At 37.0% G+C, this 23,746-nt stretch overlaps 1 protein-coding gene across 3 annotated transcripts in view; it reads left to right on the top strand.

Moving 5' to 3' along the window:
- The window catches only part of CNGB3 (cyclic nucleotide gated channel subunit beta 3), a 149,046-nt gene that overhangs the window by 78,267 nt on the left and 47,033 nt on the right, over nucleotides 1-23,746 (top strand). For all 3 annotated transcript variants that reach the window (XM_023248539.2, XM_023248538.2, XM_045049867.1), the window contains 3 exons: nucleotides 10,873-11,014; nucleotides 15,486-15,645; nucleotides 17,121-17,218. In XM_023248539.2, coding sequence (XP_023104307.2) covers nucleotides 10,873-11,014; nucleotides 15,486-15,645; nucleotides 17,121-17,218 — 400 coding nt within the window. The remainder of the gene's footprint in view (nucleotides 1-10,872; nucleotides 11,015-15,485; nucleotides 15,646-17,120; nucleotides 17,219-23,746) is intronic.

Genomic DNA, 23,746 nt, shown 5'->3' with positions numbered 1-23,746 from the left:
AAATAAATAAATGTTAAAAAAAATTTTTTAATTATTATATATAAAAAGATTACCATAAAATGGTATAAATTTCAATTCACCATCAGTATATCCCAATTCTAAATGTGTATATGCTAATAAAATACTTACAATAAATCAAAGAAAGTCATAGAGCAAAAATTAATAGAAGGAAGAGAAATTGGCAAATGTGCCATCAAAGTGTGCGGTATCAACACACAACTATTTATTGACCAAGCAACCAAAACAATTAGTAAAGATATAAAAGATTTGAGAACCCACTTACCAAGCTTGATTTTTTTTATGCTTCTAGTTTTACTTAAATTCTAGTTACTTAACATATAATGTAACATTAGTTTCAGGAGTAGAATTTAGTGATTCATCACTTATATACAACATTCAGTGCTCATCACAACAAATGCCTTCCTTAATATCCATCACTCATTTAACCCTTCCCCCCACCCACCTCCCTTCCAGCAACCCTCAGTTTTTTCTCTATAGTTAAGAGTCTCTTTTATGGTTTGCCTCCCTCTTTTTTTCTTTCCCCTAATGTTCATCTATTTTGTTTCTTAAATTCCACATGAGTGAAATCATATGGTATTGGTCTTTCTCTGACTAACTTATTTTGTTTAGCATAATACACTCCAGCTCCATCCACTTCACTGCAAATGGCAAGATTTCATTCTTTTTCATGGCTGAATAATATTACATTATACATATATATATTACATCTTTATCCATTCATCAGTCACAACTTCTTTATCCATTCATCAATCATTGGACATTTGCGCTCTTTCCATATTTTTGGCTATTATTGATAATGCTGCTATATAAACATCAGAGTGCATGTGCCCCTTCAAATCAGCACTTTTGTATCCTTTTGTATAAATACCTAGTAGTGCAATTGCTCAGTCGTAGGGTAGTTCTATTTTTAAATTTTTGAGGAACTTCCACACTGTTTTCCAGTGTGGCTGAACCAATTTGCATTCCCACCAACAGTGTAAAAGGGGTCTCCTTTCTCCACATCCTTGCCAACATCTGTTGTTTCCTGAGTTGTTAATTCTAGCCATCCTGACAGGTGTGAGGTGGCATCTCATTGTGGTTTTGATTTGTATTTCCCTATGATGAGTGGTGTTGAGCATCTTTTCATGTGTCTGTTAGCCATCTGGATGTCTTCTTTTGGAAAAGTGTCTGTTCATGTCTTCTACCCATTTCTTCACTGGATTTTTTTGGGTTTTGGGTGTTGAGTTTTATAAGTTCTTTATAGGTTTTGGATACTAACCCTTTATCAGATATGTCACTTGCAAATATCTCTTCCTGTTCCAAAGATTGCCTTTTAGTTTTGTTGATTGTTTCCTGCACCCTGTGCAGAAGCTTTTTAAAACAAGCTTAATTTAACAGATAAAAATAGCTCTTTGCACCCAAGAATTAGAAACCACCCATTCTTTTTAATCATTCATGGAAAATTACAAAAAGTGGTAGTTTTCTTGCCAATACGCAATTTTCACTACATTTCACAGCATTGGTATCATACAGCCCACATTCTCTGATTATCAAGATAAGAATTACTTCATAGGCTCTGCTCTGCTCATTGAAGGGTTCTTACTCAAAACCTAAGCTCTAATAATCCTATTACCAGCTGTCAGGGGCACATGTATTTTGTGTATGTTTTATATGTATTTATAATATATAAATGCTGCTGCATTTTTATATATTGTAAGATTGCATATGGTAGTTATTAACATACTTACATTTTCCTTGAAGTTTTTAAACATCAGCATCCACTACTATGCCCCTTCTATCTCTTCATAATACTCTTGGCTTTGTAAGCCCAAAACATTTCTTACTTAACCCTTGTGATAGTTTCTGATGACCTATAAAGTGAAGGTTGTTTATGAGGCCACTGGACTCATATCCTTTGCCCTCATTAGAATTAGGCAGCAAATTGTGGATCATAAGTAGAACATTGTGAACAATTAAAAGAAGAGTCAAGTTTAATTCTATTCCAGAATAATAACGTCTGTTCATTTCAATAGAAGACAAGGAGTCATTTTCATTCATATTGAATAGATGGCATCCTTCAGTCAACTGTGAAATTTGACAAAGAAGGAAAAGGCTTAGCTCAAAAAGAAAACATAAGTAGTTAAGGTTATTTGGAACACAGAAATATCCCCAATGTACCTTTGTCCTTTGTCCATGTATACCACAGTTTAGTCATTTACTGGCATAAATTTCCCAGTGTCCACAAATGTCTTAAATGCCTAGCCCCAATCCTTAAAATATATACCTTCAAATGCAAGAGTAGAAACCATGCAAAGCTGTCATGGGAATCATGATTTTCGACAGGGTAAGGAAGGAATGAATTTACTATACCATAGTGCTAGGGAAATTTAGGACAACTTACTACCCTTCATTCTACACATAAAGATGATGAGACTGAGATAGATGAAGGTAATTATTCAGGATCTCCTATACTTCAGTTCAGAAACCGACAGAGAAGGAAGGAAGGAAGGAAGGAAGGAAGGAAGGAAGGAAGCAAGGAAGGAAGGAAGGAAGGGAGGGAAGGAGGGGAGGGGGCAGGGGAGGGGAGGGAAAAGAAAAAAGAAAAGAAGAGAAAAGAAAAAAGAAAAATCTTCACACTAGACACTACACACCCTTCGGGTGTAACAGAAACATACCAGAACAGCAACGAGTTTAGTGGACCAGAAAGGAGAGGAAAGGCAGCTGGCAGCATGACAGGGAGGAGTCTGGAAGGAGATTTCACAGATGTGCTCACAGATGTAGTCTTCCCATGTTTTTGTTTCAATAAGTCTAGGTGTGCATAACCATTCACTTATTCTTTCATATCATTCAACAAATATTATTAAACTCTTATTGTGCTAAGTCCATAAATAGCTGTCTTTTTGGAACTTACCTTCTAATGTGAACATGTTCCCTCATACTCAGTGCCTCCAGTGATAAATTTACAGAAATTTGGGACTAAGATAGATAGCAGCAGTTAAGAAAATACACACATAAAGTATTAAATTAGATCCTGTTAAAAACTGCATTTACCCAGGGTGCCTGGGTGGCTCAGTCAGTTAAGTGTCAGACTCTTGATCTCAGCTCAAGTCTTGATCTCAAGGTCATCAGTTCAGGCCCCACACTAGGCTTGTGCTGGGCGTGAAACCTACTTAAAAAAAAAAAAAAGTTACATGTCCCACTACACATCCACCACAATAGCCAAAAATAAAAAGACTGTAAATACCAAGTGTTAGGTTAAGAACGTGAAGCAAATGAAACCCTCATACATTGTTGAAGGGAACGCAAAATGGCAACCACTTTGGGAAAAGATTTGACGATTTCTTTTACAATTCAACATACACCTTACATGTATGTAAGTGATGAATCACTAGATTCTACACTAAAATTAATGTTACACAGTATGTGAACTAACGAGTTTAAATAAAAACGGGGAAAAAATATATACCTTACAAACAAAAATTCAAACATAAATACCCAAAATAAATAAAAATATATGTCTATTAAAAACTCATATAAGTACATTCAAGAATGTTTATTCATAACAACCAAAAACTTGAGACAGCCTAGGTGTTCATACACAGGAGAATAAACAAACTGTGCTATGTTCATGCAATGCATAATACTCAGCAATTAAAAAGCATAAACTATTGATACACACAACATGAATAAATTTCAAAATCATTATTCTGAGTGAAAGACATCTTACAGAAAAGTGTACATGTGATGTGATTTCATTTGTGTGAAATTCTAAAACAGGCAAAACTTCATCTCTGGTAGAAAACATTGGAAGACTGGTTGCCTCTGGGAAAAGGAATGAGGGAGCTTTCTGGAGAGATAGAATGTTCTAGGTCTTGATCGGTGTTTGGGTTACACAAGTGTATACATTTGTCAAAATTCATCAAATAATATACTTAAGATGTATTGTATTTTCAAAATTTTAAAATGACTCTACATAAATATCAAACTCTGGTTAATATATATATTCTAAAGCACAGTATTTAGAAGGAAGTGTCTATGGTTGGCAAATTACTTTGAAATGCATCCAAAAAGTAAGATGGATTCCTAAATGAAAAAGTGGAAGGATATGTGACAAAGCAGGTAGAATAAAATGTTCATAGCAGAATCTAGGTGTTCACTATAAAAAGTGGGTGCTCACTGTAAAATTCTTGTGATTCTTCTGTTTATTTGAAATGTTTTATAATGAAATCTTGGGGGGAAAGTTTCATATCATGTTTGTTTCACAGAAGAATTTCTGTTTTCAACACTAAATGTTTTTTTATGGTTTTATGTCAAATTCTGCCTTAGTGTTCTACCTTGGAACGCTATATATACAGCCTGTTAGATAGTTCATGTATTAAATCAGCCAGATAGAATCTCCTTGAAAAGATCTATCTGCCTGGCATGTTAATATTAGAGGTGGACACACTTGACTAATTAAGCTAATCCTAGAAAAATCAATAAGATGCCATCTAATTAAATTACAAATCTTACCTTTGGTTGTGCATGTCTGAGTGCATGAGACATGACTGAGAAAAGAATCCAAAAATAAACTTCAAAGCATTAAGGCAGAAAACTTCCAATTAACATAGCAGACTAATTCGTAAACAACAAAAAATAGTTCAAGGCTAACTCTTCAGATTTGGAAAATCAATGCCTAAGTTTCACATTTGATTGTTATCTCCTGGCATTCACAAATAAGAAAATTGGAGAAAGTAATTCATGTATTTGTTCCTGCTAACATTGCAGTGACTTTGAAGAAGACAGTAATCCCAACACTTGTAAGGGAGATGGCCGTGTAGGGAGAGAATCTAGTCCCTGTCCCATTCTGGATAGTATTGGGTTCAATATATTTCCTTAATTTAAAAAGACCCACAGGTCCTAGGTCGGTGACCAAGCTAAATCAGGTAATAGGAAATTATAAATTGGAATTTGAAAAGTTAAAATGCAATCCATAAAATTAATTCTGTACTTCTTCAAGGTGGCTCTCTTTGACATCCAGTTCACTGTAATATTAGTAAGTCCAAAGAAACTTGCTAGAAAAAATTGCAAAGTGGTAATATTTTTATTCTCTTGGCACACTGGTTTCATACCCTCCAAAGAGTTAATTATTTTTCTGTTCCACCAGGTTTTAAAAAAAATACAAACTCACATCCTTCAAAAGGTATTGAATTTCAAAATGAATGATTTCTTTGTAGATCTGTTTTTGAATATTGACTTTAACTGCAGTTTGATTCTTTGTAAACCTCCAACTCCCTGCTGCTTGAAGATCTGAAAACTAAACTTTTTCACAAGAAAATGACCACCCTTGCTCAAAGACTGAAACACGATTACCTGCAGTACAAATATTTATGTGGCACACCTAGACAAAAAAAAAAAAGCCAACTAGGTCTAGGATTCTGTAAACAGTACTGCTTTTCTGTGTCTACCCTAGAAACTAGAATTGCTAGATGGGACCCACTAAATCCAGTGCCTCTCTGCAATAATATATGGAGATGTTGTATATATACAGCACATTTTTCTTTAGGAATTCAGTGGTATGTGGAATATACCAAGTAGTATATCTAATCATGCACAAAGATTACAATAAATATACAATGAGACTAATACCAACTTTCATTCCCACTTCACTATAGACTCCATGAAACCCTTGGCCAAATGTAATTAAGTGAATCTTTTTTTTTTCAATATATGAAATTTATTGTCAAATTGGTTTCCATACAACACTCAGTGCTCATCCCAAAAGATGCCCTCTTCAATACCCATCACCCACCCTCCCACCCCTCCCACCCCCCATCAACCCTCAGTTTGTTCTCAGTTTTTAAGAGTCTCTTATGCTTTGGCTCTCTCCCACTCTAACCTCATTTTTTTTTACCTTCCCCTCCCCCATGGGTTTCTGTTAAGTTTCTCAGGATCCACATAAGAGTGAAAGCATATGGTATCTGTCTTTCTCTGTATGGCTTATTTCACTTAGCATCACACTCTCCAGTTCCATCCACGTTGCTACAAAGGGCCATACTTCATTCTTTCTCATTGCCATGTAGTATTTCATTGTGTATATAAACCACAATTTCTTCATCCATTCATCAGTTAATGGACATTTAGGCTCTTTCCATAATTTGGCTATTGTTGAGAGTGCTGCTATAAACATTGGGGTACAAGTGCCCCTATGCATCAGTACTCCTGTATCCCTTGAGTAAATTCCTAGCAGTGCTACTGCTGGGTCATAGGGGAGGTCTATTTTTAATTTTTTGAGGAACCTCCACACTGTTTTCCAGAGTGGCTGCACCAGTTTGCATTCCCACCAACAGTGCAAGAGGGTTCCCGTTTCTCCACATCCTCGCCAGCATCTATAGTCTCCTGATTTGTTCATTCTGGCCACTCTGACTGGCATGAGGTGATATCTGAGTGTGGTTTGATTTGTATTTCCCTGATGAGGAGCAACGTTGAGCATCTTTTCATGTGCCTATTGGCCATCTGGATGTCTTCTTTAGAGAAGTGTCTATTCATGTTTTCTGCCCATTTCCTCACTGGATTATTTGTTTTTCGGGTGTGGAGTTTGGTGAGCTCTTTATAGATTTTGGATACTAGCCCTTTGTCCGATATGTCATTTGCAAATATCTTTTCCCATTCTGTAGGTTGCCTTTTACTTTTGTTGATTGTTTCCTTTGCTGTGCAGAAGCTTTTTATCTTCATGAGGTCCCAAGAGTTCATTTTTGCTTTTAATTCCCTTGCCTTTGGGGATGTGTCAAGTAAGAAATTGCTACAGCTGAGGTCAGAGAGGTCATTTCCTGCTTTCTCCTCTAGGGTTTTGATGGTTTCCTGTCTCACATTCAGGTCCTTTATCCATTTTGAGTTTATTTTTGTGAATGGTGTGAGAAAGTGGTCTAGTTTCATTCTTCTGCATGTTGCTGTCCAGTTCTCCCAGCATCATTTGTTAAAGAGACTGTCTTTTTTCCATTGGATATTCTTTCCTGCTTTGTCAAAGATCAGTTGGCCATATGTTTGTGGGTCTAGTTCTGGGGTTTCTATTCTATTCCATTGGTCTATGTGTCTGTTTTTGTGCCAATACCATGCTGTCTCGATGATGACAGCTTTGTAGTAGAGGCTAAAGTCTGGGATTGTGATGCCTCCTGCTTTGGTCTTCTTCTTCAAAATTACTTTGGCTATTCGGGGCCATTTGTGGTTCCATATGAATTTTAGGATTGCTTGTTCTTGTTTCAAAAAGAATGCTGGTGCAATTTTGAATGTGTAGATAGCTTTGGGTAGTATTGACATTTTGACAATATTTATTCTTCCAACCCATGAGCACAGAATGTTTTTCCATTTCTTTGTATCTTCTTCAATTTCCTTCATTAGCTTTCTATACTTTTCAGCATACAGATCTTTTACATATTTGGTTAGATTTATCCCTAAGTATTTTATGCTTCTTGGTGCAATTTTGAATGGGATCCATTTCTTTATTTGTCTTTCTGTTGCTTCATTATTAGTGTATAAGAATGCAACTGATTTCTGTACATTGATTTTGTATCCTGCGACTTTGCTGAATTCATGTATCAGTTCTAGCAGACTTTTGGTGGAGTCTATTGGATTTTCCATGCATAATGTCATGTCATCTGCAAAAAGTGAAAGCTTAACTTCATCTTTGCCAATTTTGATGCCTTTGATTTCCTTTTGTTTTCTGATTGCTAATGCTAGAACTTCCAACACTATGTTAAACAACAGCAGTGAGAGTGGACATCCCTGTTGTGTTCCTGATCTCAGGGGAAAAGCTCTCAGTTTTTCCCCATTGAGGATGATGTTAGCTGTGGGCTTTTCATAAATGGCTTTTATGATCTTTAAGTATGTTCCTTCTATCCCGACTTTCTCGAGGGTTTTTATTAAGAAAGGATGCTGAGGGGCCCCTGGGTGGCTCGGTCGGATGGGCATCCAACTTCGGCTCAGGTCATGATCTCACGGTCCGTGAGTTCGAGCCCCGCGTCGGGCTCTGTGCTGACAGCTCAGAGCCTGGAGCCTGTTTCAGATTCTGTGTCTCCCTCTCTCTCTGCTCCTTCCCAGTTCATGCTCTGTCTCTCTCTGTCTCACAAATAAATAAAAGTTAAAAAAAATTTTTTTTTTAAAAAGAAAGGATGCTGAATTTTGTCAAATGCTTTTTCTGCATCGACTGACAGGATCATATGGTTCTTATCTTTTCTTTTATTAATGTGATGTATCACATTGATTGATTTGCGAATGTTGAACCAGCCCTGCATCTCAGGAATGAATCCCACTTGATCATGGTGAATAATTCTTTTTATATACTGTTGAATTCTATTTGCTAGTATCTTATTGAGAATTTTTGCATCCATATTCATCAGGGATATTGGCCTGTAGTTCTCTTTTTTTACTGGGTCTCTGTCTGGTTTAGGAATCAAAGTAATACTGGCCTCATAGAATGAGTCTGGAAGTTTTCCTTCCCTTTCTATTTTTTGGAATAGCTTGAGAAGGATAGGTATTATCTCTGCTTTAAACGTCTGGTAGAACTCCCCTGGGAAGTCATCTGGTCCTGGACTCTTATTTATTGGGAGATTTTTGATAACTGATCCAATTTCTTCGCTGGTTATGGGTCTGTTCAAGCTTTCTATTTCCTCCTGATTGAGTTTTGGAAGTATGTGGGTGTTTAGGAATTTGTCCATTTCTTCCAGGTTGTCCAGTTTGTTGACGTGTAATTTTTCATAGTATTCCCTGATAATTGCTTGTATTTCTGAGGGATTGGTTATAATAATTCCATTTTCATTCGTGATGTTATCTATTTGGATCATCTCCCTTTTCTTTTTGAGAAGCCTGGCTAGAGGTTTATCAATCTTGTTTATTTTTTCAAAAAACCAACTCCTGGTTTCATTGATCTGCTCTACAGTTTTGTTTAGATTCTATATTGTTTATTTCTGCTCTGATCTTTATTATTTCTCTTCTTCTGCTGGGTTTAGGCTGTCTTTGCTGTTCTGCTTCTATTTCCTTTAGGTGTGCTGTTAGATTTTGTATTTGGGATTTTTCTTGTTTCTTGAGATAGGCCTGGATTACAATGTATTTTCCTCTCAGGACTGCCTTCGCTGCATCCCAAAGCATTTGGATTGTTGTATTTTCATTTTTGTTTGTTTCCATATATTTTTTAATTTCTTCTCTAATTGCCTGGTTGACCCACTCATTCTTTAGTAGGGTGTTCTTTAACCTCCATGCTTTTGGAGGTTTTCCAGACTTTTCCCTGTGGTTGATTTCAAGCTTCATCGCATTGTGGTCTGAAAGGATGCATGGTATGATCTCAATTCTTGTATACTTATGAAGGGCTGTTTTGTGACCCAGTATGTGATCTATCTTGAAGAATGTTCCACATGCACTCGAGAAGAAAGTATATTCTGTTACTTTGGGATGCAGCGTTCTAAATATATCTGTCAAGTCCATCTGATCCAATGTCTCATTCAGGGCCCTTGTGTTTCTTTATTGACCGTGTGTCTAGATGATCTGTCCATTTCTGTAAGTGGGGTGTTAAAGTCCCCTGCAATTACCACATTCTTATCAATAAGGTTGCTTATGTTTGTGAGTAATTGTTTTATATATTTGGGGGCTCCCATATTCAGCGCATAGACATTTGTAGTTAAGTGAATCTTATATGTTCTGTCCTAATCTTTATTATATTCTTTTCTGTCGCTCTGATTCCTGATTTTCTTCCTATATGGGCTCTTAGGATACCAGTCTCTCCACTTTCAATTGTTCAAGTTAAGTACAGAATCTTTATCAACTAATTTCTAAACTTGACTATTATATTAATCAAGTATATTATTATACTTGATTTTCTTCAATACTAAATTTCTAGATAAATTACCTGTTATACCCAAGAGAAATTTCCCTTTTAAGATTGAGGTCCGTACGTCTCTGTCCCTGTCATGGTTTATATAATGAATACTGTAATAAGATGTAAGTAGAGAAGAGAGAGGAGAAACGTATCTGCTATATTTTCTATAAGTAAAAATAACTGTATCTACACTATAAAAGGCTCTCTAATCTTTATAAATATCCTTGATCTCACAAATCACTAGTGTGGTACTTTAAAGATGCCCTCAAATTCTTTGCTGCTCCTCTCATTGTAAGGTGGATCCAAATATCCCTTTCCTCAACTTCTGAGTTATAAGAAACTGTATAGCTACTGTCAGGACTACTATGGCTCTGGGGGAAACCAGCCACCAGGTAAGAAGCCCATCTACTCTGACACTGCCATGGTATGAGGAAGCTCAAGCTTGTCATATTGAGAAGCTGCTTGAAAAAAGGATACCCAGCCAGCCCCAGCTATTCCAACTATACCAGCCCAGGTTCAGACACATGAGAGAAGACATCTTGGGCATTCCAAGAAGATATAATGTGGAGAACAGAGAAACCCAGTCAACAGATTCAAGTTCCCAGACATTTGGCCTCAATAAGTCTGCCCAGTGACCACCAGTCATTAAAGTCACCCCAGCTGAGGGTCCACTCATCTTGCTGGGCCATCTCTGCTGGGCTTTACACAAATACCCAACCCAAAGGTTTATGAGCCCTAATGAAATAGTTGTTTTATACCACTAAATTTTGAGGGTATCTGTTTTGCAGCAAGAGATAAGCAGAACACCTAGTAAACACCCTCCTTAGGACTAATTATTTAGTCATTTCACTATGTTTATTGAGAAGTTTATGTTGGTACACGTGGTATTTGCTAATGTTTCCTATAGAAAGAAAATCTTGATTAGGAGGAAATGTGTTATAATTTAGTAGTGATCTGTACTCCCAAGCATAGTGCTATTTCAATGTGCTAATAAAAGGCAAAATGGATATACTTTCTTTTCACAGGTACCTGAGATGCTATTACTGGGCCGTTCGAACTTTAATTACTATTGGGGGCCTTCCAGAACCACAAACATCATTTGAAATTGTTTTTCAACTGGTGAATTTTTTTTCTGGAGTTTTTGTGTTCTCCAGCTTAATTGGTCAGGTAAATGGAGATATGAATCTCTAAATACATAATACTGCTATTTTTGAAAGTCTAGTAAGTCTTTATAAATTTACAGAAGAAAAAAATCAATCTTTCATCTATTTTAATGAATTGGAGGAGGATGTGAATGAGCCAACATTGCCTTTGAATTTTTAAACCATTAAATCTATCAGAAGACCTGTCCACAATGTCAGGTTAGACTCCCAGAGAAAGTCAAGTTTCTAAATTGACTTATTAACTTGGAATTTCCTGAAAAACCTTTAAAATCTCCCTTCTTTAATTAAACTTCAAACATTTTCATAAAATCCCTGGATTAAAATAAACTTCAGAGGTCATTTAAACCATAGGCTCCCAAATGCCATTTAAATAAATTTAATTAATAAGTCATTGGTTCATAAATGTTTACTATGGCCTCTCTTTGTCCTTATTCTCAAGGAATCACAGTCTAGTAAGAAAGTTAAACAAACACAAATAACTACCGCAAGGTAGTTGGCATTTGCAAGGCATAGAACCCAGTATCTTTGTGCATTCCCAGATTCATAAGAAAAAAAAAGCTGGACAACATAGCTTTTTAGAAGTTATACTTCCTTGGAAGGTATTTCATATGCCATATGTTTGAGAACAAAAAAGCCCCATGTTGAGATTTGTATGCTGGGTAGAGTTAGACAACTTCACAAAATGACTATTTGACTATTCCCACTAGATAAACTATTCTTTCTCATTCACCACACTCACAGTGGTATGAGTAAATTGCATGCTTTAACAATATTTTGCAATAAAAGCTATTTTAATAACATTTGAAGCTGACCACAAGTAGTCAAAACTCAAATCCTACATCAGTGAATATCAGGACCTGCTATCCATGGTAAGTACCAGAGGAAAGTTTGAAAGCTGTATTATATTAGTTAAGAAAAGGGAAGTTTTCCAGGAGTTTTCCTGGAGAAGAATGTATTTGCAACATCTTAATAAAACAGATAGGATTCAGTCATTATAGACAGATAGTCCAGTCAATCAGAAATAGTGTGTGAAAGATAGCAACAATATAAAACAAGTATGTTTGAGGAAATAGAAGGAGTGCCAGCATGACTGGAGTGAAGGATGCTTGTAGATAAGGTTAGAGATGTACATAAAGACAAAATATTTTAAGGCTCTGAGTGTTAAAGATGTTGAACTTTATCTTAAAAGGCAGTGGGAAGTCAGCCAAGGGGGAATTTTGAACAAAGGAGAAATTCAGGAAGATTATCAAAATATAATATGAATTGGAGGAGGTGATACTGTCTTTAAAAGTAGATTTTATTGGGGCACCTGGGTGGCTTAGTCAGTTAAGTGTTGGACTCTTAATTTCAGCTCAGGTCATGATCTCATGCGTTCTTGAGATCATGCCCCGTGTCAGACTCTGCACTGAAAGCACAAAGTCTACTTGGCATTCTGTCTCTCCCTTTCTCTCTGCCCTTCCCCTACTTGCATGCACTTGCTCGCTCTCTCAAAATAAATAAGTAAAAAGTAATAAAAAATAAAAAGGAGGTTTTATTATTATTTAGGTATGGTGAAGCCAACAAATCAAGAGACAATTGGCATTGATAAGATAGTTTGTTAGACAAACAGACTCAAAAGGAAGGGTCACAATATGCCAAGGGAGACACATGGGAAGCACCAGGGAAGGAGCAGGTGAAGCAGGGTAACAGATTTAGGATTGGCTAGTTTGGATAATTTTAGCAGGTTCTGGGATTTAGGAACTGTCTCTGTCTGGTACTTGGCTCTGGAGTGTCGGTGGATCAGGTGGATAGTAGCCTGGAATATGAGAGCCCAATAAAGAAGGCTGTTGGAAGTATGGCCTCTACATTGATTACTTTGCCTACAAAAGCCCACTCACAGTGGAGTTGTTTGCGATCTCTCGGAATCAGCTAACTCTGGACAGGGTAGTACCAGATATCAAAGCATCAAAATACAGAAAATAAAAAAACATGGTTAATACCATGATATATAGGAATATATAGGGATATGGCAACTCCAGCCTGAATATGGTAACATCATGGAGAGAGAAACTGTAAAGGAAACTCTAGAAAATATTCAGGTTTGGGAAGAATACACAAACAGTTAAAAATTATAAGTATAGGGGCACCTGGGTGGCTCAGTCAGTTAAGCGTCCAAATCCTGATCTCAGCACAGGTCTTGATCTCAGAGTCATGAGTTCAAACCCTATATTGGGCTCCACACTTGGCATGAAGCCTGCTTAAAAAAAAACTGTAAGTATAAACTATCATAATCTTAGTGGCTTAGTCACTGCATCAATGACTGAAAATGGAAAGCTGGTTAATGCAATTAATTTGAACTTAAATAGCAAAAATAAAATTATTTCATAATTTCTCATAAAATTCTGTGTGAGGTAGCCACATCCCCTTCATTGCTGTCTCACTTTTATAGATGAGGCGACTCCAGTGTAAAGAGATTAAGAGGCATACCTAATTCATACATGTAATTCACACAGTGAAATGATACAGCCATGAAATGTTGATAGTAATAGTAAAATCTGACACGTATTTAGCACTTACTGTGTCCAAGTCAATGTCTACAAGATTAAAAAATTATATCTAGTTTGAGTTCAGTTCTTTTGCTATATACTATGTGGTCTTTGGACTAGCAGCAGAAGCATCACTTGGGAAATTCAGATTTCAGACCTTACCCCAGAACTAAGGAATCAGAATCTACAGTTTAACAATATTTTTAGGTGATTTATATGCACATGAAAGTTTGAGAAGTGTTGCTTTACACACCACACCACACCACATCTGCCTTTACACTGAATTTGAGGTTCCAACAGGAACAGGAAGAAATATCAAGCCACTGAAAATGTAATACTAGAGCCTGCCACCCCCTCCTGTCACAAAAAAATAAGATTGAGACAGGAGGTACAGATTTGTGGTTAAACTTTCACAGTGACTAAAAAATGCTGAGGAAAACAGTTAAAAACAAAAGAGAGACTGGGACAAAATCCCCATTTATTCAAAATTCCCATATATAACCACACCAAGAACTACACCCTGGATGTGATCATCACATTTTAACTACAATATTCTAGTCTCTGATACAATTAATAAAGACTGGCATTTTCTTCACCTAATGTGGAACACCTCGTGAAATACATGTATTCTTCACCTCACTACCAAAACCATCATTGCTGAAGGATAGCACATAAACCATTCAGATTCCTGCCACTATAAATTCTGGGCCTTCAACATTGATCAATAATGCTTTTAATTATCCTCGGCTCCCAATTTAAACTTTATTAAATTTCCCAACCCAACCCCTAACGTCCCAATTCTCACGACCTTAGGTGAGTTGGTAATGTTCTCCATCTGTCAAGAATGGCTTGTAAAAAGGAGATCTAGTAACTGAGGTTGCAGAAGAACATTTGGAATAGCCCCCAAGGAGGAAGTCAGAGACTGAAATAGATGTATCTAGTTTGACTATCTGCATAGCTCCTCAGCAGATACTTTTGATAAGAAGAACTTATTGACTCTAAAAATGGAAACTGAGGAAGGCACCACTTTAAAAGAACCATTTGAGGTAGACTTCAAAGAATGAGTAGTTTTTCCATAAGCAGAAAAGGCTCAGCTACTAGAATGAATGAGCAAAGTCTTGAGAATATAAAAGCAAGACTCTGGTTTTCCTCCGTATTATAAACCTACAGTCAAAGCAAATTTACAACCACTTGCTTCCCTCTATGTGAGAGGAAGAGTCAAGCTATATATCTTTTTTGTGCTGAGACCTTAAAGATCAGCTTTTAACCTAGAGTGGGTTTTTATGGCTGAGTTATAAACATCCAAGAACTAAAACCTGACAGTTCCTTAAGTATTGTCACAGCAGTAGATGATGCTTCAGTAATTTCAGCACATTTCAACTTCTGCTGAATACTGTGCCTTAAGCATGATGAGATTTGATTTTATCTGTCTAAACAACACAAAGGGAAGTACAGAGGTTGCAATTTCATGATGAATTGAGTCTATATAGCCAGCCACACTGGATAGTCTTGAAAGATTCTTTCAAAGTGAGACTCACCAAAATGGACTAAACATTTTGCCAGGTAATTGCTCAACTTCCCTTGTATATCCCTTGAATAAGCATAAGCTGTATAATTTTTAAAATATCAACTAACATCTTTTCAGTAATATACAAGTTTGCAAAGAAGATTGTGTGCAGATGCATGCATTATGTGACTGAATCCTCCCCAAAACTTCACATGGTAAGACGGGTCCTATTGTTGTATGTATGGGGTCAAAAGGAGGATATGATTTACCCATTGTTTTATGTGAATGATTGAAATTAAGACCCAATATCAGTGTGTTAAAAATCTAGTAGTTAGTGCATTAGAATGGAATGTACCTCATACAAACTCTTAATTCACCTGGGTTTGTAAAAAACTCTTTCAGTTCCTCTGCCAGGTGTGGAGTGACCATATTTGTGGTTTCAGATGCAAGATGTAATTGGAGCAGCTACAGCCAATCAGAGCAACTTCCGAAACAGCATGGATCATACCATTTCCTACATGAATACTTATTCCATTCCTAAGGGTGTGCAGAAGCGGGTTCGGACTTGGTATGAATATACATGGGATTCTCAAAGAATGCTAGGTAAGTAAGGCAGATTACTGATTAAATCCCTGTATAGCATGTCATATAATGGAAGTTCTGTAAGTTAGAAGCAGACACTAATTGGACTTGAACAAAAGACTGGAAAACAACTAAATGTTCTTCAAAGTATTAATTTAATACAATGAGATTTTTTTTCCTTAAATGCCCAGACATAACTTACTGGTTATGCAAATCCTGGAAGATCATCCACAGCTATTCCTGAGGACATGACAAGTGAGGAAGGGCAGCAAAAGGAGCAGTAACAGGTTCCTTCTTTCTCTGCAACTATAAATACTACTCCATCACCTTGGTTTAGGAGGGAACTAAGGACAAATAACCCTTGGAAACAAGGAGTTATGTTTTTATAGAAAGGATTTTCAGATTTAGAATGAATATTGGAATCAAAATAAGGATATAATGTATCAATTCTTTTTTTCTAAATAGATGTAAGAAAACATAAAAATAATCAACTCTCAGAAATTTGTCCTATACTAGAGACTAAGAATGGGCAGATTTATTTATGGAACATTTTATCAGCCTGAAGGCCTATCATTTCATTCACATACAGACAAATTTTTAATGTATTCACATTCTTCATTGAGTTAATAAGCAAGTAAATAACAATAATTTGAATTTACTCAGCAATTTCTCTTTTAGATTCCATTCCAAGCTGAGCCACCTACCAATTATTCACAATTGAACAAGTCACTTACAGCCTGTCTGAGCTTCAGTTTTTCTGTTTCTTCTTTCTGCAAAGCAGGAATGAGAACACTTACCTTAGGGTTGTCACAAAGGTCACCTAAGATAGTGACAGAGCTCAGTAAGCTTTCAAATGCCACATGGTGGTACTCATTATTACTTGTCATCCCCAGGATGTTAGGGCTGGAATGTGTAGATAAAAGACAAGAACTGGATCCTTTTTCCATCCAGGTAGTTCACTAGCCATTGTCCCATGATCACTAAACTTTATATCTAAAGTTTCAATAAACACAATGTTCTGAAACTATTCAGAACTATTATGTCATTTGTAGTTAAAATACTATACTTCTTTTCTCTCATTAAAGTGATAGTGCTATTGTGATATGTATGTATGTCCAATAGAAGTAATAAAAATATAGAATTTGATGCAGCTGTTTATAAAAAGAGTTGGTGGGGTGCCTGGGTGGCGCAGTCGGTTAAGCGTCCGACTTCAGCCAGGTCACCATCTCGCGGTCCGTGAGTTCGAGCCCCGCGTCGGGCTCTGGGCTGATGGCTCAGAGCCTGGAGCCTGTTTCCGATTCTGTGTCTCCCTCTCTCTCTGCCCCTCCCCCGTTCATGCTCTGTCTCTCTCTGTCCCAAAAATAAATAAACGTTGAAAAAAAAAATTTTTTTAAAGAGTTGGCATTTTGTTTCCTTAATTTAAAAAATTTTTCTTATACTTTGGTGACTTTTTTTAATTATTCTGCTTGTGGGTTTATGTTTTTGTCTTTGCAAAGATGAGTCAGATCTGATCAGTACACTGCCTGTCACCATGCAGTTAGCCCTCACCGTGGATATGAACCTCAGCATCATCAGCAAAGTCGACTTGTTCAAGGCAAGTGCTTTTATAATTAAGAGAAAAACACCATATCAATTTCTCTGTAAAGTCTAAGCTCTTACTGTATACAGATTTATTATTTTTATTGCCTTATGTTTTAACAAAATCAGCAATCTGGAGAATTTACATGAAGTTAGAGTCAAATAAACTGGGTCTGTCTTTGACAGATGACTTCTTTATTTTTTTTTTATTTTTTATTTTTTATTTTTTAAAATCTATATCCAAATTAGCATACAGTGCAACAATGATTTCAGGAGTAGATTCCTTACTGCCCCTTACCCATTTAGCCCATCCCCTCTCCCACAACCCCTCCAGTAACCCTCAGTTTGTTCTCCATATTTATGAGTCTCTTATGTTTTGTCCCCCTCCCCGTTTTTATATTATTTTTGTTTCCCTTCCCTTATGTTCATCTGTTTTGTCTCTTAAAGTCCTCATATGAGTAAAGTCATATGATATTTGCTTTCTCTGACTAATTTCACTTAGCATAATACCCTCCAGTTCCATCCGTGTAGCTGCAAATGGCAAGATTTCATTCTTTTTGATTGCTGAGTAAGACTCCATTGTCTATATATACCACATCTTCTTTATCCAGTCATCCATCGATGGACATTTGGGCTCTTTCCATACTTTGGCTATTGTTGATAGTGCTGCTATAAACATGGGGGTGCATGTGTCCCTTCAAAACAGCACACCTGTATCCCTTGGATAAATGCCTAGTAGTGCAATGCTGGGTCATAGGGTAGTTCTATTTTTAGTTTTTTTTGAGGAACCTCCATAGTGTTTTCCAGAGTGGCTGCACCAGCTTGCATTCCCACCAACAATGCAAAAGAGATTCTCTTTCTCCACATCCTCGCCAATATCTGTTGTTGCCTGAGTTGGTAATGTTAGCCATTCTGACAGGTGTAAGGTGGTATCTCATTGTAGTTTTGATTTGTATTTCCCTGATGATGAGTGATGTTGAGCATTTTTTCATGTGTTGGCCATCTGGATGTCTTTTTTGGAGAAGTGTCTATTCATGTCCTTCGCCCACTTCTTCACTGGATTATTTGTTTTTTTGGGTGTTGAGTTTGATGAGTTCTTTATAGATTTTGGATACTAACCCTTTATGTGATATGTCATTTGCAAATATCTTCTCCCATTCTGTCGGTTGCCTTTTAGTTTTGCTGCTTGTTTCCCTCTCTGTGCAGAAGCTTTTTATTTTGATGAGGTCCCAGTAGTTCATTCTTGCTTTTGTTTCCCTTGCCTCCAGAGATGTGTTGAGTAAGAAGTTGCTGCGGGCAAGATCAGAGAGGTTTTTGCCTGCTTGCTCCTCGAGGATTTTGATGGCTTCCTGTCTTACATTGAGGTCTTTCACCCATTTTGAGTTTATTTTTGTGTATGGTGTAAGAAAGTGGTCCAGGTTCATTCTTCTTCATGTTGCTGTCCAGTTTTCCCAGCACCACTTGCTGAAGAGACTGTCTTTATTCCATTGGATATTCTTTCCTGCTTTGTCAAAGATTAGTTGGCCATATGTTTGTGGGTCCATTACTGGGTTCTCTATTCTGTTCTGATTGTCTGTTCTTGTGCCAGTACCATACTGTCTTGATGATTACAGCTTTGTAGTAGAGCTTGAAATCTGGGATTGTGATGCCTCCTGCTTTGGTTTTCTTTTTCAAGATGCTTTGACTATTCGGGGTCTTTTGTGGTTCCATAAAAATATTAGGATTATTTGTTCTAGCTCTGTGAAGAATGCTGGCATTATTTTGATAGGGATTGCATTGAATATGTAGATTGCTTTGGGTAGTATTGACATTTTAACAATATTTGTTCTTCCTATACAGGAGCATGGAATCTTTTCCCATTTTTTTGTGTCTTCTTCAATTTCTTTCATAAGTTTTCTATAATTTTCAGGGTATAGATTTTTCACCTCTTTGGTTAGATTTATTCCTAGGTATTTTATGGTTTTTGGTGCAACTGTAAATGGGATCGATTCCTTGATTTCTCTTTCTGTCACTTCATTGTTGGTATATAGGAATGCAACCGATTTCTGTGCATTGATTTTATATCCTGCCACTTTGCTGAGTTCATGAATCAATTCTAGCAGTTTTTTGGTGGAATCTTTTGGGTTTTCCATATAGAGTATCACTTGATGACTTCTTCTTTAGAAGCCACTCTCTCCTAATTGCGGTCAGAAAAGAGTTTTTCAGGCCCTTCTTGAATTAATTTAAATGTAATTAAGCTCTATAGCTTTATGTTTTGCTACTATGCACACAATTTCCCATTTATGAATGTACCTTGGCAATGAGTGACAGACAAGACCCAAATTAGCTCTGGATTGGTCTGACAATCAGAGAATTGTGCCTAACCATGTCTTCTGTCACAAATGCTTTGGATTTAGAGTTTTTAGATGGCCAAATTCAAATTTAGAAGCGGGGGGGATGAATAACAAAGAAATTTTTAACTTTTTGAGCGTCTTTAATTTTACTACTTTCTCCTCTTCTTAATGCAATGTACTGCATGTAAACTTTTCTCATTAACATTTAATTCTGTGTGTGGCATGGCACTGATTTATCTATTTGATTATCTGTTCATTCAGCAGATATTTGTTAAGTTCCTACCATGTTCCAGGCATCATTTTAGCCACTTTGTTGAAAATAAATACTTGCTACATAGAGCCTAAATCCCAAAGAGGAAAATAAAAAATAAATATGAAATATGTTTTGAGGTGATAATTCTATGAACAAAATTAAGCAGACTAAGGCGGATGAGGAGGGTACTGGTCAATAAAGGCTGCTCTGATAAAGTACAATGGAGTATTTAAGCAAAGGACTACAGGAGGCAAGGAAATGAGCCATGCAGATTTTGAGGAGGGAAAGGAGGGATGGGCAGAAAGGCAATATTACAGGAGAATAGACAAGATGAAGCCCTGAGCCAGCAACATCCTGAAAGGGGGCCAGGGTAGCTGAAGCAAGGGCACAGTGATAGAAAGCAAGAATAGTCCGAGGAGAATAAAAGAAACGGAGGTCAAGGGGGACGGTAAGTTAATAGAGGATCTTGGAAGCTGTAGAATAGACCTTGGATGGTACTGTGAGATGCAAAAACCACTGAAGACCTTAGGCAAAAAGTGACCTATTTAAGATCAGTTTGAAGGGATCGTCTCTCCTATAATGTGGATAATAGACCATGGAAGCAAATGTGGAAGCAGGGAGGCCACATAGGGTTTACTGCAACCATCCATAGAAGACAGGATAGAGACCAGATCCAGAGTAGTAGGAGTAGAATTGTTAGGAAGTGGCCAAATATTGGATATATTCAAAGGAAGAGGCCCAAGTTTTTGCTGTTGATTGTGTGAAGGGAGAGAGAGACAGAGACAGGGAGAGAAAGGAAGCAAAGCTGACTCCATGGATTTAAGCCTGAGGAACATGAAGAACAAATATATCATTTGCAAAATAAGAAATTTTGGAGTAATTGAAGGGTGAGGGGGTTAGAAATGGCCTCTGTTTTGGGATGTGTTTGTTTGAGGTGGGAGTTAGACCTCCAGATGAAATGTCATGTAGGCAGTTTGATAAATAAATCCGAGTTCAGGGGAGATATCCAAGCTGAAGTAATAAATTTGTGCATATTAACATATTGATGTATTTCAAGCCATGGGACTGGATGTGATCCCTTAGGTTGAAAAGTGTAGACAGAAAAGAAGATGTAATCCAGACAGAAACATATGCCTTGAAAATACATAATCAACACCATTGGGGACAAAATGAAGAAGCAGAAGCTGTATGGTAAAATGGTTGGGCAGAGTCACTCCCAGTGTTAGGCTCACCTCGGCTCCATAGGATACTAGAGTTAAGTCTGTATCCTAGGACTCTTCTTGGTATATCCTTCTAGATTTCCATCCAGATTTTGGTGAAGATATAAACCATGTGATTTTAAAATTGGCAGATGACACAAAGTAAGAAGGAACAGTTTAAAATGTGTTAGATTATAGGGGCGTCTGGGTGGCTCCATCAGTTAAGCATCCTGCTTCAGCACAGGTCATGATCTTGCAATTCGTGGGTTTGAGCCCCCACATCAGGCTTTACACTGATAATGCAGAGCCTGCTTCAGATTCTTTTTCTCTCCCTCTCTCTGCCCCTTCAGCTCTCTCTCTCTCTCTCTCTCTCTCTCTCTCTCTCTCTCTCTCTCTCAAAATAAATAAATAAACTTTAATAAAATAAAATAAAATGTGTTATATTAAAAAACTAAAAATTAACTGAATACTTTGAAACAATGAGCAAAACCAAGATTAACTTCAACAGCATAAAAGTAAAGTTCCAAATTTAGTCTGAAAATTGAAATATTACACATATAAAAGAGCCATAGCTAGTTTCACAACATTTTTTTTACACCTGGGCATTTTTGCTGACCTCAAACTCTGTATAAATCAACAGAGTTATGTATTATAATGTTATAATACATGTTTGTATTTGGTATAATGCTATACCAAACAGAATTTGGTTTTCTTGATTATTTTAACTACATCTGGATTAACCTATCACATTGCAAATAACCCGTTTTAAGAACTTTTACAAGGTAGATAAGCTAAGAGTTACTGGTAAGAGGTAGGAGTTGAATAGTGAACCAAGGAAATAGTGAGAAGATGATCTTAAAAATAATATTATTTTATGATAATACAAATCAAATCAACAGTTGCTTCTAGTGGGGAGCAGGGATGAAGATACTGACTAGGAAGAGGCATAAGGGGACCTTGTGGGGTGAAATTTTTTGTCTTGCTATGGAAGCTACAGTGTGTTCATTTGTCAAAACTGATTCAACTGTCTCTTAAAATTTGTATATTTTACTTCATATACATATGCTTCCATTAAAAAAAGAAGAATGGCCTCAAACAAAAATGTTTAGTTATGGGAAAAAAATAAATTCAAGAGGAGCAGAGGCTACATATATTAAAGTCACTTATATGGATAAGGAATGAGACTTACTCTATATTGTTTAGCAAAATAACACTCAACTGTAAACTCCGTTTCTGAGCAACAGGCCCTGTACAGAGAAGTAAAACCTCTTGGAGAGCAAGCTTGGTCCTAATAGTCTTGATACTCACTGGACACAGCACAGTTTTAGACAAAGAATAGCTACTTAGCAAGGAAGGGAGGGAGGGGCAGTGGGGAGAGAGAAGGGGTGTGGGGAGGAGAAGAAGCACTGGGGCCAACTACTGAGATTATATGAAAGTAGTTTTCTAGTTGGAAAGTAATTTCTAATTTCTAGTGAGACTCCCACAGTGGAAGCTCCAGTGAAGTAGAAGCATCATGGAATGTGTACAGAGTTTTCTGATCTTCTATCAGGGAAACTGGGAGAGAGATTCCTCCATTGGTTAGCAGGTTCAACTAAATAAATGGTTTTCAAGCTGCAGATTACAATCCACTGGGGGGATCATGAATTCAGTTAAGGGGGTCACAACAAGCATGTAAAATAGAAGAGAAAATATCAGAGTACTTCACACATAAGTAAGGGTAGGTATTATATTATGAAATGTTTGTTTCTTTTATTTAGCTTTAAATGCACATATATATGGGGTCCTGGGTGGTTCAGTCAGTTAAGCATCCAACTCTTTTTTTTTTTTTAATGTTTATTTATTTTTGAGACAGAGAGAGCATGAACCAGGGAGGGTCAGAGAGAGAGGGAGACACAGAATCTGAAAAAGGTTCCAAGCTCTGAGCTGTCAGCACAGAGCCCGACATGGGGCTCGAACTCACGGACCACAAGATCATGACCTGAGCTGAAGTCGGCCGCTTAACCGACTGAGCCACCCAGGCGCCCCAAGCATCCAACTCTTAATATCAGCTCAGGTCTTGATCTCAGGGTTGTGAGTTCAAACCCCACATCTGTGCTGGACATGATGCCTACTTTAAAAATAAAAGAAAATAGGGATACCTGGATGGCTCAGTCAGTTAAGTGTCTTAGTTTCAGCTCAAGTCATGATCTCATGGTTCATGGAATCAAGACCTGCATCGGGCCCCTCACTGGCAGCATGCAGCCTGCTTAAGATTCTCTCTCTCCCTCTCTCTGCGCCTCCCCTGCTCATGCTCTCTCTCTCTTAAAACAAATAAATAAACTTTTTTTAATAAAATAAATTAAAGTAAATTAAATTAAAGCACATATAAATATGTGTATACTGAGCTCAACAGAAATATCTGTGTTACAGTAAGGTATGGTCAAAAAAGATATGAAAGCCATGAAGCTAAATTATTTTAATAGCATTTTAAAATGTTATAAAACTGTCAGGGCACCTGGGTGGCTCAGTTGGATAAGCCTCTCACTTCAGCTCAGGTCATAATCTCACAGTTCATGAGTTCAAGCCCCACATCGGGCTTTCTACTGTCAGCGCAAAGCTCACTTTAGATCTTCTGTCTCCCTCTCTCTCTGCCCCTCCTCTCCAAAAAATAAATAAACATTTCTTAAATGTTATAAAATTCTCTATACCTTAATGACTAGCTTGAGAATAAGTAACATAATTGTCTCTCTTTTAAAAACAAAGCAAAACCTTTAAATTAT

This window comes from Felis catus, chromosome F2 (assembly GCF_018350175.1).
Source record: "Felis catus isolate Fca126 chromosome F2, F.catus_Fca126_mat1.0, whole genome shotgun sequence".
Classification (NCBI taxonomy): Eukaryota; Metazoa; Chordata; class Mammalia; order Carnivora; family Felidae; genus Felis; species Felis catus.
This window is presented reverse-complemented; position numbering and strand designations above follow the sequence as displayed.